Below are 13,517 nucleotides of genomic sequence, written 5' to 3' on the forward strand. Positions count from 1 at the left end.
ATGTCTTTCTTTCAGTAAGATTCTTCTGTTCTCCCAGCAGTTTTGACCTCGCTACATGTCTTTTCAAGTGGGACTGTCCCAACTTAGAAAGTTCTGGGTGGGGTTCAGGATTTCACCTAAGGCCCCATACTCCACAAAGGCTTAACAAGTCTGTTTCTCTGGGCAAATTCTAATCTCCCTTTTAGCAAATCCTATCAGTTATACGCTGAAGACAGACTTACAGAGTTTCTGTAATCATTAATTCTTTATTTGCTTTAGCAGCTCTACTCCAGGAAGCAAGTTTCTGAGTCTTTTCTGAGGTTAAAATCAAGACCTAAAAATAACAAAATGCTTACCTGCCTGATCTTGATGGGATTTCATGTGGTAATGCTACAAGTAGTCAACTGAAGACAGGAGTCAGGTGATGTCAAGTTTCCTGGTCAAATAGCACTGCCACCATTCAGTTTTCATCAAGACTAGTGTCAAGCTTTGTGCTACATATGTGAACAATTATCATTTTCATTAATCTTCATAACCTCCTTGGAAAGGAGATATTACAACCTTCCTTTAAAGTGAAGACATGGCTACTGTTGACAAATATCTTTATTTGGAGAATCACTAAAACTGAATTAAGGAACTTCCTGACTCTCACTTTAATAAAATGAGAGTTATAGGATAAAAAGTAAAAGTACATTATTTCATTAATTAGTACTTACACAAGGCTGGATAAGAGGCTTTTCATTTGCCAAATCACTCAACTTATAATCTTTACATTAAAAAAGAAAATGAATCACCCACTTATTTATATATCCTATTTAGAGTTCTTTGCTCAAATTTGTCTTTGGACAGTTTCTTTGGAGCCAGCTGTAGGCCTCCTTGAATGTGACACAAAGAAGATGCTCACTCAAGTGCCAGATGCTGATGTTAGAGGCATCGAGTAGTCTGCAACTTAGAAGTGAACATACTGGGTACTTGATTCTCAAGTGGTCCAATTGACAAAAGGGGAGGATAGTGAAAATGATTCCTTTTCCTTTTGTTATATAACAGCTTCTTTATTAAAATTTAAAACTTTTTACTAACTGAAGAACTCATACATGTAGCTTAAAAAACAAAACTCTCATGTTTACAGTTTTAAGAAAATCCAGTTGCAAAAAGGAGACTCTAGATCAAAAAGATTCTCCAGACTTAACTGAATCAGATTCTTTGGGGCCCAAGCAGCTACACTTTAAACAAGCATGCCAGTCATTCCTAGGCATGAACACAGTGGAGCATTATTGCTCTAAAAAGCAATCGATTGCAAATGTTTTAAAACACTGGAATACTTTCTTAGGACAAAAAATAAACAAATAAATAAAAATCTTAAGCCTAGTACTTAACCAGTTGTTGTTGTTATGTGCCGTGGAGTCGGTTCCGGCTCATAGTGACCCTGTACAGGGTTTCTAAGGCTGTAAATCTTTACTGGAGCAAAAAGCCTCATCTTTCTCCCACAGAACAGCTGGTAATTTTGAACTGATGACCCTGAGGTTAGCAGCCCGATTTGTAACCACTACGCTACCAGAGCTCCTTAACCAGTAGAGCTATTCTAATTCAACTGGAGGTGCTCCCTCTGTCTAACCTGAACCCCCATCACCAAGGATTTTACAATATAAAGCTTAAACACCATTTTTCTAATCTCATATATACTGTAAGGCAGTAGTTCTCAATCTTAGGCTAACAATAGAATTAATATATGGAGATTTAAAAGAAATACAGACACCTGGCACATGGTATCCCTCTTGATTCTGATCTGACTGGTCTGGAGTATGGTCTCTTCCCAGATGATATTAAGGTTCAGCCCAGTTTTGAGAATCATTCCCATCCTTTCCATGTAAATTATTGGGCACTCTTAAGTAACTGCTTTAACTCCCTATACTTCTACCTAGTTATCTGTGGTGAATGAGCAACGAAACGGGGCCTGTGTGCAATACATAAATTGCTATTATTAAAACCACATCAACTCAAATGCTGAAGGATAGAGGAAAGTGGGGGAAAGAACCAAATAGTTTGTAGTTCTTATTACTTGCAGGTAAAGATGACTCCATGGCTTCACAGTACAAATCTGAACTAACAGGGAAGAACTCTGGGTGCGATCGGTCATAAAGGAGGAGTCAGTAAAGATAAATGAAAAACTCCAGGAGTGATTTCATTTCATTAATATAAAGGTAGTAAACCAAGTACACAATAAACTTCAAAATACATTTCCATTTTTTAATTTAAAAAATAAATAACAGCAAATCTGAACAAAAATTCTTCTTCAATGCGTATCTTCCAAACCGTCCGTGTTTGAGACCCAACTGTTTACAAAACCAAGGCAAAGGAGCTTAGAACAGTTTGGATAACAACTCACAAGATACAACATGAGTTTGGGCAGGGTCAACTGGTGATCAGCTTTGGCTGGATTCTAAGAATGTAATTAACCTGAAGGGAAAACTTTTTCCTTTTGTAGATTAGAACTAGTGGTTCAACCCTCAACCCACCCAAAGAACTTACCATTACAAACTTAATTTTTAAAACCAGACATAAAGCTGAATGAAAGCGCCCAAGGACATGATATTTTGCAATATCATGTCCCAAATGATATGCGAAGGAAGACACAATTATTAAAATGAACTCAATGTCCAAGTACAGTGAACAACAGGCTGGTAGAGTCTGCAGATTGTTATGCAAATGATGTTGCTTATAAAGTTGTTGCTGAGAAATATGGAAACTGGTGTAAACATATCAATGAGTGCTGGATATAATAAGTCTGTTCATAATTTCAATGCCCACACTCTTTTGCTTTAAGATCCAGGGTACACTTGAGTCAAAGCAACAGGTTGGGATAGAAAGCAGAAAGATTCTAGTGTGTGGATCTAAAAGCCACTAAATAGAAACTTAGCTTTCTACTGACTCCCCCTTCCTTTTTCATTCACTTAGGAAAAAAGCAAACAAGAGCAGGAAGGAGTCTAAAAAAATCAACTGACCTCCAATACACACACACACACATATATATATATATATTTAGGTTATAGCTGAGGAAATCGGGACTATATCTTGACTTGCCAAAAAGTAGTCTTTCAAGTCTTGCTCTGTGTTGACTGTGCAATTCCCTCTCCCCACCTCTTTTTTATACCTGAGAAGTGAGCAGAAAGGCACATGTTTAAAGGGTCTTCTAAATATCTCTGATAAAATGATACTATGCCCACAAGGCAACCTTCTAGGGTGCTGGGAATAGTCTATGTTTTCATGTGAGAGGTGGTGATGTGGGTGCATTCATATGTAAAACTCCATCCTTCTGTACTCCTAAGTGTTTTACACTGTATGCAAATTCATCTTTCTGTGATTCAGGATCTGGGGCAAGTGGAAGGGACTCTTGCAGCTTGAAAAGTGTAAACAAAGGTGAACTGTTGTCTCAAGCCTTCTCTGACTTTTTCTTAGGGGTATACAGTATGGCTGGGTCAATTCTTCTTTTGTTTTTTAATAGGAGAAAATGACTGAAATTCTGGAGTCAAAGAGTGAAAGTGGAAATGGGGGGAAACAACCGAGGGCCCCCCAGCCTTACTTAGGATTCTAGTTTCATTTAATGCCATTCGCACTGCAATCTCGCAGCAAACCAGAGTGCGCGGTCTTTGTACACCAAAGCTGTTCCCACTGAATACTTTAAACAGGCACATCCTGAGGGTCTAGTCCAATGTCTGGCTGGCATCCAGTAAGACCTTAATACTAAATACACTTGAATGAAAGAGTTACTGAAAAAGAAAAGCTCAAATCAAGACAAGTCACCAGGACATAGAGAGAGAAAAACAAGATTTTTTAAATGAAAAGAAAAACATGGATATACAAAGAACCTATATTCACATAGGCTGTGATAATTCTAGGGCTTATTTCAAGTATTGCAAAATTCCAGAGTTCTTAACAAGGAAAAGCAAATGCTGGGTTCTTTATCTACGCATTTCTCTTATATTTGATGCAACCAATCATCCTGACATTGCATTTCTTTAAGTCATCCACTTTGACTTTCAGACAGATATTATGACTCTCCCAAATGTGACTCTCCGACCTTATGGCTTCCCAAGGACACAAACCTCCCCCAGTTCTCTGTGATTTACTATTCTACATTATTATACCTGGAATCCCTGTCGGTTCATGAAAGAAACTACTATTTCCATTAATGTGCAAAGGTGATCATACCAAATAATCTTTTATAAGACGGGGGAAGGCATCTGGGCACTGAAGTATCACATTTTCACATTTCCATAGCCTGTGTCTGAGATCAGATATGGACTGCTTCCCACTGCTCTCAAAGGAAAGGCTTGAAGTTTTGTCTTTTTTTTATGACCCAGTTACTTTTCAACTAATGGCTGCGTGAAATTAGCTTGAGGCACGCAAATCCCCCATCAGTCCATATGACAGGCAGCTTCTCAGAGGTTGTTCCAGGTTCCACATAAACCCTGCATCTTCTTTCTGTCCCCTCCCCTTCTTTCCACTTATAATCCTCTTCAATTCTGCTATCCTTTTGTTCCTCACCATAAAAGGTTCCCAAAGGTGCCATCTTCTGAAGAAGGACTGTAGTTAAACATTCTAAGTTACCATGGGAAAATCAAAACAGAGGATCAGTAATGCTCTTAGAGAGTTCCAGAGCTTACTCAGGTCTAGCAGAACAAGAGAAAGGAGCATGATGTGTATTCTACAATTCAGCAATCTATGTGGCAGGTATTATTTCCATTTTGAAAGGAAGGGAAAGGAAAGCCCAAAGCATTTCAAATAACGTGTGCGAATTTGCCAACTTAATAGATGACACAGCTGGGATTTGAAACCAAACATTTCCTTCCAAAGCCATGTCCTTTCCATTATTCCACACTGCAGATTTTCATGGTGGGAGTGAACAATATTCCTTCGCACATCACCTCTAGAATATCAATAGAAATTTCTTGAGTAATGTTAAGAGAAGTCTCAGAGGTTTCTGGTTCCCTGATCTTTGTGATGAACCTTTACGTTTCTTCTAAAAGTGGTGCTAGTAAAACAAGGCATAAAAAGAAGGATCCAGGTAGGCAAATCCATTTTCTAGTTGCTGACAAGTCAGCCTCTGACATCTCTTCTCTGCTCTCTCTGTGCTGAGGACTGGGGGCAAGGAGTAGAAGAGATTCCTAAGCTTCTCTATGGTGGATTCTCAGTCAAAACAAATTTTGACTTTGCCAAAAATACCTAAGTATTGTGAAAACATCTGTGACGTTTCAAATACTGTTGCAACTAGAGATAAGTATTAGATAGCTTGTCAGGGATGTCTTCTAGATCCCAGTATTATCCAGCATAGGCAACATTAACAAGCTGGGCTATTAGTTACAACTTGTAGCATCATTTTTTATTTGCCCTCAATTTCCTTATCTATAACATGAACGTTTATATGACTTTAAGGACTTGCCTGCTCATAATATCTGTATTTTGTGTGCCGGTTTATGTCTGTATATACAATATTAGATCACCTAAAATCTAAACCACCTCCTTTTTTCTTCTAAAAGGAGTCTGACATTAGTACCACTACAAAGTGATCAAGTTAATTCCACTATCAAGAGGAATAAATAATTAAAAGAAGTATTGCACTGAATCCTCCAGGGCATAATCAGGTAGCAGATCAGGGCCACTGACCATCCAAAGGGGATCTGGAAAAGAGGCATTTGAACTTGGGCTTGTAAATTCCCTAGATCCAGTGACTTGAGGTCAGAGGAGGTAACAAGACAGATTCCGTGTGTGCAAGTAGAAGAGCTTCAAAGGAATCCAGAGCACACAGGAACGTCTACCTTGCATGTGAAAGTCATTATCCAGGAGTGTAATGAACTCCCAGGAGGGAAGCTTCCCATGTCACATGTGGGTGGGGATGGGCTGCAAGTTCTCAGAACCCACATTTGAGTCCATTCTTGTTCAATACAGATAGCCATCCCTATGACAGCAGCCAGTCTCCATTAAAAATGTGTGTTCTTTCCTTCAAAGGGGACGACACAGTAACTGTTAGAACGATGTTGTCATGTTAGCTGTCAAAGCACACATGATATTAGTCTCTTCCAATATGCTAGAAGGGATTGAGTATGCCATATGAGATGAGAAACTCAATCTCAAGTTCAGCTTTTCAGAAGCAAAGCAAGGAATAACTCCACGTGGCTTGGGTGGCTTCCCCACCGCTGTAGAAGAACTCACCCAGGCTTTTGTAGTCTTCAGGGCCTCTGCACTTGAGGCAGACATTTAATAACAGTGAGGGAGCCCTCTCTTTGGAGACAGGTACAGAGAACGGATAACTCTGGAATTCCACATGGACTGGAGGAGATGTGGTATGGCCTCAAACATTTATCAAAGAGAAGCTTTCAAAAGAAAAAACCCAGACTTTGAGTTGGTGAGCATCAGATCCCAGATCAGAAGGACTAGTCAGCAGGGAGCCTGCCTGTGAAGAGAGGACACTGCCCTCTGGAGGCCAATTCTCAGGCATCAGCTGTCCAAGGCACGCAGTTCCCGAGAGGGCAAGATCCTTACTGAGATCCAGGATCAGAAGAAAGGATGCCAGATTTCCGAACTTTTGGAGGTGGTGGAGGTGGGACTTTAGCTTCTCTTCGGACAGGCAATGGAGGGGCAATCTGAGGATGTAGACATGTGAAATCAGAAATAAGTATTATCTTCTCAATTTAGTCTTCTTCACATTTCCCACATACTCTTTTAGCTTCTAACGGATTACAGTTTATTTATAGAGCCCTTGTAAGGTGAAAAATAAAATCATGATTTGTCCTGCCTCATTCTCTTGACATAATCAGACATGAATACATGCATGCCCTGCGCCCATATCCCTTAACCCTTGGCTCCCATACTATTATATCTTCAACACCTGGATAATTGACAAATAGTAGATACCATTGCAGAATGACCATCACTCCAAGGTGAACCACACCACATGTCTTATTTCACCCACCTGTACCCATGCTGAGGTACAGAGAACTCCTCTACCCTCAACTGGATGAAAAAGCTTACTTGCATATCCTATCTTCTCTTCCCACTGAAAACTTTGTTTACCATTTGTGGTTTCAGGAATGAACCAAGAATCGATTGCAATAACAAATTCAAGGGAAAACCTGAATACTGCAAAGCTTCGGAAACCCTATGCTATTTTCCAGGTGCCGTGCTCCCGGGACACAGTCTGCCGTGGCTTCCTACCTCTGCAGAGTTCCTCTGACCGCTCTCATAGGGCTTGCTTTTGGGCGGAGGTGGAGGAGGGAGAGGAGATGCCATCAACCCATCTGTCTGCAAAGATGGGGAGCCTAGAAATACAGAATATAATTGAAAGCAAGGGAAAAAAAATGCATCAAGGAATGTCATTGATTGGCTTGCCAATCAAATTGCTACAGCTAGATTCTGTCTGTGGACAGGATGAAGGAGATCTTTTACGCCATGAGACAAATGCAGCATCTTTCATGCACCAGAAGGCTTCACTAGCTTCACAAGAAGTTCTAAAGTAAAAATTCCTTGGTGTTTTTTTTTTTTTAATTTTTATTCAGGTTTTACTATGAAGCTGATGAGAACATGGGGTATTACTTTGTTCTCTGATCCACCCCAAGTACTTAGGAAAAATGTTGGACACAATGCAGGTGCTCAATGAATACTGGCTGAATTAAGCTGGAGTTCTGTAGTTTTATCATTTAGAGTGTGTAATACTCCATTTTCTCCAAGAAAACTTACCTGATTAACTCTTGGGTGACCACAGTCTGCTATCTGGCATTGACAAATTCACCACTCCATTGCCCCTGTACTATGGGTACCTTTTAATTCTTCTCAAGTATTTTATATTAACAGTTCCCCCAAGCTAGACTATACATAATATATGGAATAAGTCAATTTTTTCTGTCCTTATTTTACAGGACTATCTTCTGGAGTGGTGCTCTGGGATAAAGCACTGGACCACCAGGTTGGTTTGACCTGCAAGGTCAGTGATTCAAACTCACCAGCTGCTCCTTGGAAATCCTACATAAGGTTGCTGTGAGGCAGAACGTACTCAATGGTACTTAACAACAACAACAATCTATCCAATAGCGAGTTCATAAGTACTTGCTTGCTGTTTGGTCCTAGTACTAATCTATCTTATCTATGCATTTACATTTAGAATAGGACAATAGAACTCTTCAAATAACTAGGCAGATGACTAGCCACCAACGATGAATTCAAACAAAACAGTAATTGTGAAGATGCCACATGACCAGACACAGTTTCATTCTGTTACACATCAGGTCTCCATGAGTCAGTCAACTCAATGGCAACTAACAATGATCCAAGGGCTCCTTGCTAAACTACAGTCTAACTGTATTTTACCAACTACCATTGAATCGAACCAACTTGACAACAGTTGAGTATGCTTAAGTGGCTGGCTTGGTTAAAAACTGCCCAGACCTGCAGACATACTTCATCCCCTACTAAAAAAACATAAGGGCTACATGAAAACTTACTTAGGGTCCTGGTAGCTTTAGGAGTGAGTGGTGGTGGGCTCATGGGTGTTGACTGAGGAGGTGAAGAGCTGTGAAATGGTGCTAGCCGACTGTCCACCAGTTGGAGACTCTTTGGCCTTTGTGCTTTTCTGGATGGGCTCTAGTACAGGGGGGGGCGGAAAGTAAAGCAAAATATTCTCACAGGGAGGCACGCTGAGTTCAACAATGCTCTAAACAACCTTGTCTACTGAGCAGCAACTTGCAACAGGGCATAATTTCAGGAGCCACTTTTTAGCTTACAACATTGGCATGTGGTGGATACCATGGTGAAGACATTAATTGGGAATAACTGAACCACAGATCACTTTCTGGCTGGCTATGGTTTTGATTCCAGTTGGACTGTGTTATTTAAGTTGGAAATAAGCCACCCTGATTCTCAGAGAAAGTGAGGAAATGCTAAAAGAAGAGAAACGACAGTGTTTGGACTGACTCATGGAACATGATGGTGACAACCACAACTCTAAGCACCAAGACGCATGTTGACATGTGGGTATGAGATCTTGTACCATTACTGGTTTAGAAACTTAGCTTTTCTGTATGTGCTTTCTTACCACAATCTGCAATCTGACACCCACCACAAGCTGCTCTGCCCAGAGATAAGCATCAGCCAGGCTTCTAGCTGCTGACTCACTATTGTGGAGGGAAGGGCAACGTGCCAGGCTAAAATGGAGGCAGCAGCAAACCTCAGTGCTTTTCTTGTTTTCTCTCATTTCAATTTATTGATTCTTTTACCATTAGATCATGTTCGGATGCTTTCTCTGCAATGACCTGGGACTTGCTCAGGCTCCAATCTTTTCTCTTGAATTTGCTGATTCGGTTCTCGTTGTCCTCTCTGAGGGGGAGATCTTCAACTCTGGCACCTGATGAGGCCCTGCGCTCGAAAAGTGGCTCCAGGATTGACCTAGCAGCCAGGCACAAGGAAAAAAGTTACAAAACACTGGTCACGCGACAGGCAAAATTCACTCAGGAAGGAGCAGCAGTGATGACTCTTCAATCAAAATCTCAATCTGTGACTTCTCTTTCAGGTTCTTGAGCTGAATTTCCCAACTGCCAACTGAACTTTCCAAGATATAAATGTGCAGAGATGAGAGGACTGGAAGAATACTGGAAGAAAATACTAGTGTCTACCTGTCCTGGTGTGGCGCTGTAGGATAAGCCCTGCACTGTTAACTGCAAGGTCAGAAGTTCAAACCCACTAGCTGCTTCTTGGAAACCCTATACAGGGTCGCTGCGAGTCAGAACCGACTTGACAGCACTTAACAACAGCACCACCTTGTCCCAGGAACGAGCTCTTATTAAACATAAAAGAAAAGACAAAACCCATAAAGTAAAAGAGCAGTAGGCAACTTTCTGTAAAGGATGCTAATACATGCTCTAGAGTCTTACGGCCTTTTCAAACCCTTGTTGGGTGACCTTGGGCAGACAACTTCAGTTTCCTTATCTGTAAAATGGGGATAATGATAGTACTAACTTCTTTAGAACATGAATGCTTGCTTATTGCCATGAATAGACTTTCAAGCTTGATTCATTCAAGAATCAGGGCAAACTTTTAAAAACTGTCAAAGGATATAAACAGGTGTTTCATGAAAAAAGAAGCCAGAAATATAAAGAAAGAGACAGTGAGAGAGGGTCGGCAGTTCAAACCCACCAGTTAATGTGCAAGAGAAAGAGGCTATCTATCTATTTGCTTTTGTAAATATCTATAGTCTTGGAAACGTTATACTGGGTTGCTATGAGTGGGAATCGACTCAGTGGCTGTGGGAGTTATGGTATGTTGAGGGAATAATTGGGCAAACACATACAAAATTTTATTAAGGGATGATTGTAAAGCAAAGTAAAAACAAAACAACCATATTGCCATCATCATTCCTAAGGAATTAAATCACCGTCTAGGTTCAAATTTCCATAATGTCCTTCACATTTTTTGTAAATAGGTAGTTTATTTGAATCAGGAACCAAACACTATTCACTTGCTTTATTTGGATTCTGTTTCTTAAGTCATTTTAAGACTTTCAATCTCCAATTCCCTTTCTTGTAGGCCAGGTGGCTTATCAACAGTGGCCCCTCCTTTTATTCATTCACTCAGGGGGCATGCTGCAGGGATCCCAGAGGGGAGGCTTCATGAATGTATGCTATGTACTCCTGGGAGCGCAGACACTGCCCCAGCTTTCTGGTCATCAGGGCAAATGCCAGTCAACACAACTGCACCCAGGCCTGAACCCTGGTGGGCAAACATCATCTTTGCATTTTTCATTTAATACAGGAGGGACACGCCTTTTGGGAGATGACCAGACTGCTTCTGCTCACCAGCCTGCACTGCACAGCCTGTGATGCTGAGGAGTGAATCATCTCAGCCTTAAGAAGAGCAAGCTCTTGGATACTAACCAAAAGACTGGAAGCTCAAGTTCACACCAAGGTGCCTTGGAAGAAAGGCCTGGTAATCTACTTCTGAAATATTACCCATTAAAAAAATCCTATAGAACATAGTACAGCAACAAGTTTAACTGGATCCATAGTGGAAAATGCTCCCAATCTGCAGTTCATTCGCTCCTTTCTTCTTTCCTCCCTCCCTTCTTTGTTTCTTTTTTATTCTAAAGTATCCTCTCCTTTTCCAGATCACCTTTTGTTTCTGTTTTTTGGTTTTTGTTTTAAAACAACTGCATGTCAGAATTTTCCATTTTTTGGTATTTGCCAATTGTGAATGTGGAGTGCTTAATATTTACCAGGATTCCACTCAGTATTATTTAGCTTATTAAATCTGTACCAATTAAAAAAAAACAACAGAACTAAACTCCAAAAGCACTCTAATTACTCTTGAAGTTAACAAAGTAAAACAAAATGAGTCACCTCAAACAGTAGCTAAAGGGAAGAACCAAAACCAGCCAGGGTTCTGCTGGCTTAGTCATTCACTGACCCGGAGACAAGAGGTGATGACAAATGCCTGAGAGGACTAGACCCAGACACAAGATACAAGTTTCAGTAATACCCGACTCTGAACTAAACTGTACCAGAAAACAAGTGGAATGAAGTCCCACAGAGTTCTGCTTTATTTTTTTCTTTCTTCTAGTGACTACTCCCAAAAATTTTCTGAAATATCATTTCCCCCACATAACATTTTATTTGAGGGCCCCTACTTTCCCAAGTATGTACTTGGTTGACATACTGAGAGTGTTAGCGTTTGCCCTAACACAATGCACTGAGTAATTTCCTCTTTCCATGCCATAACCCCTCATTTGCCAAAGAGGAAGTACGTATCCAACAAGGAATGAACAGTTCATTGTGTGTACCCCGTAATCATCATGTACGTATTAAGCACTGCGACATGACATGGGTAATAGGAGAATCAGGGTCACCATTACCTTAAGTTTGAGTGGCTTGAAAAATATTCTGAATAAGAGTCATAAAATATTATGAACGATCTCTTCTATCTACAGGGGAAATTGGGTGAAAGCCTCCCAGCTGAGGTCACAGCATGGAGATGCCCTTATTTCCCGGCCTGTTGTTTTACAATATACTTGGCTTTCCTTTTCTGGGGATTCGAGATTTGTGGACTCAACCAACTGTGGACTGAAAATATGGGATGAAAAAAAAAAGCAATCAACTGGTTAAAGCAATCCCTCAGAGGCTAAGAAGGAGCAAAAAGTGCTATTTTCGAGCATTTACATTATATATGGCATTATAAGTAATCCAGAGATAATTTAACATATATGGGAAGAAGTGCATAGATATGCATAGGTGCTATGCAAATATTGCACCAATTTATATTAAGGGACTTGAGAATCAATGGATTTTGGTGTCCACAGGGATCTCCAAACCAACTCCCTGAGGATACCAAGGAATGACCATGTCTCTTATTTTCATTAACTGCTTCAAAAATATTTTTGTCCAAAATTCTGAATGAGAATGAGCTTAAAGAAGAGAATACTCTTAGTGAACAGAACACAACAGAATTCATAGGCTTTACACAGTCTTTGTATTTAAGGCATTAAAAAAAAAGAGAAGAAGAAAAATTATAGACAAGAATACACAGCTCAGTTAGGTGTTACTTCAAAGAGTGTTGATGATACCTATGACAGGGACATATCTGATGAAAATGATAAGCTATGAATCTTCACTCATACATGGCATATAGCACTGCATAGAGCTATTCCTCTGTGATCAGCAACTGGAGAAAACTTTGTCCTGACTAGACAATGTGTGAATTCTAAGAACTTATCCTAAATAAAAATACTGTGCTACAATTTTTTATAATAAAAATGTATTTTAGATTGATATGACCTAACCATATTTGTATTAATGAATCATTTTGATAAACAGTTTGTTGAACCGTGACATAACTTTAAGTATTCTATAGGAAAAGATTTAATTATGACACATTCATATGATGCAATGGTATGTAACCAGCAAAACTGATAATAATAAAAACTAATAACAATGATTATATAACAACATGTAAACACATATGGTAAAAAATAAGAGCACTAAGCAAAGTATTAATAACTGTTAAACATTTGATTTTTAACTCCATTGCCATTCTGAGAAGTTATTCTTCTGATATAACCACTGTAATACCAGGGCTCCTTAGAATTATTAAAATATGGAATTAAACATTTATGAATATTTATGAGTAAGTCATGAGTTAACTGATTTGTCTTATATTCACCATTACCTTAAAAACTTAATTTTGTGTAAATATTCAGCAGATGTATGAAGTAATAAAGGAGCTTTGGTTGTGCAGTAGTTATAAATCAGGCTGCTAATCTCACCCACCACTCCCACTAAGTAATCAGTTACAAAATGGTAAATGCAATGCTTTTCCAGTTTAATAAAATGTATATATATATATATATATATTTGTGATTATGCAATTAAACTTTTCAGTTTAAGGAACATTTTAGTTATATACTATTTCTGCGTGACAAAGTTAAAAGGATTTTTTTTTCCTTTTACAAGTTTTCAGTATTTTAAAGAGTCCTGATGTGGAGCTATAGGATATGCACTGGA

At 39.4% G+C, this 13,517-nt stretch overlaps 1 protein-coding gene across 1 annotated transcript in view; it reads right to left on the reverse strand.

Moving 5' to 3' along the window:
* Positions 1-6,515: 6,515 nt before the first annotated feature.
* Positions 6,516-13,517, reverse strand: part of DOCK5 (dedicator of cytokinesis 5) — a 289,956-nt gene continuing 282,954 nt past the window's right edge. The window contains 4 exon segments of the mRNA XM_006864377.1: positions 6,516-6,620; positions 7,192-7,295; positions 8,475-8,613; positions 9,246-9,414. Coding sequence (XP_006864439.1) covers positions 6,516-6,620; positions 7,192-7,295; positions 8,475-8,613; positions 9,246-9,414 — 517 coding nt within the window.

Source organism: Chrysochloris asiatica, unplaced genomic scaffold (assembly GCF_000296735.1).
Source record: "Chrysochloris asiatica unplaced genomic scaffold, ChrAsi1.0 scaffold00064, whole genome shotgun sequence".
NCBI classification, from domain to species: Eukaryota; Metazoa; Chordata; class Mammalia; order Afrosoricida; family Chrysochloridae; genus Chrysochloris; species Chrysochloris asiatica.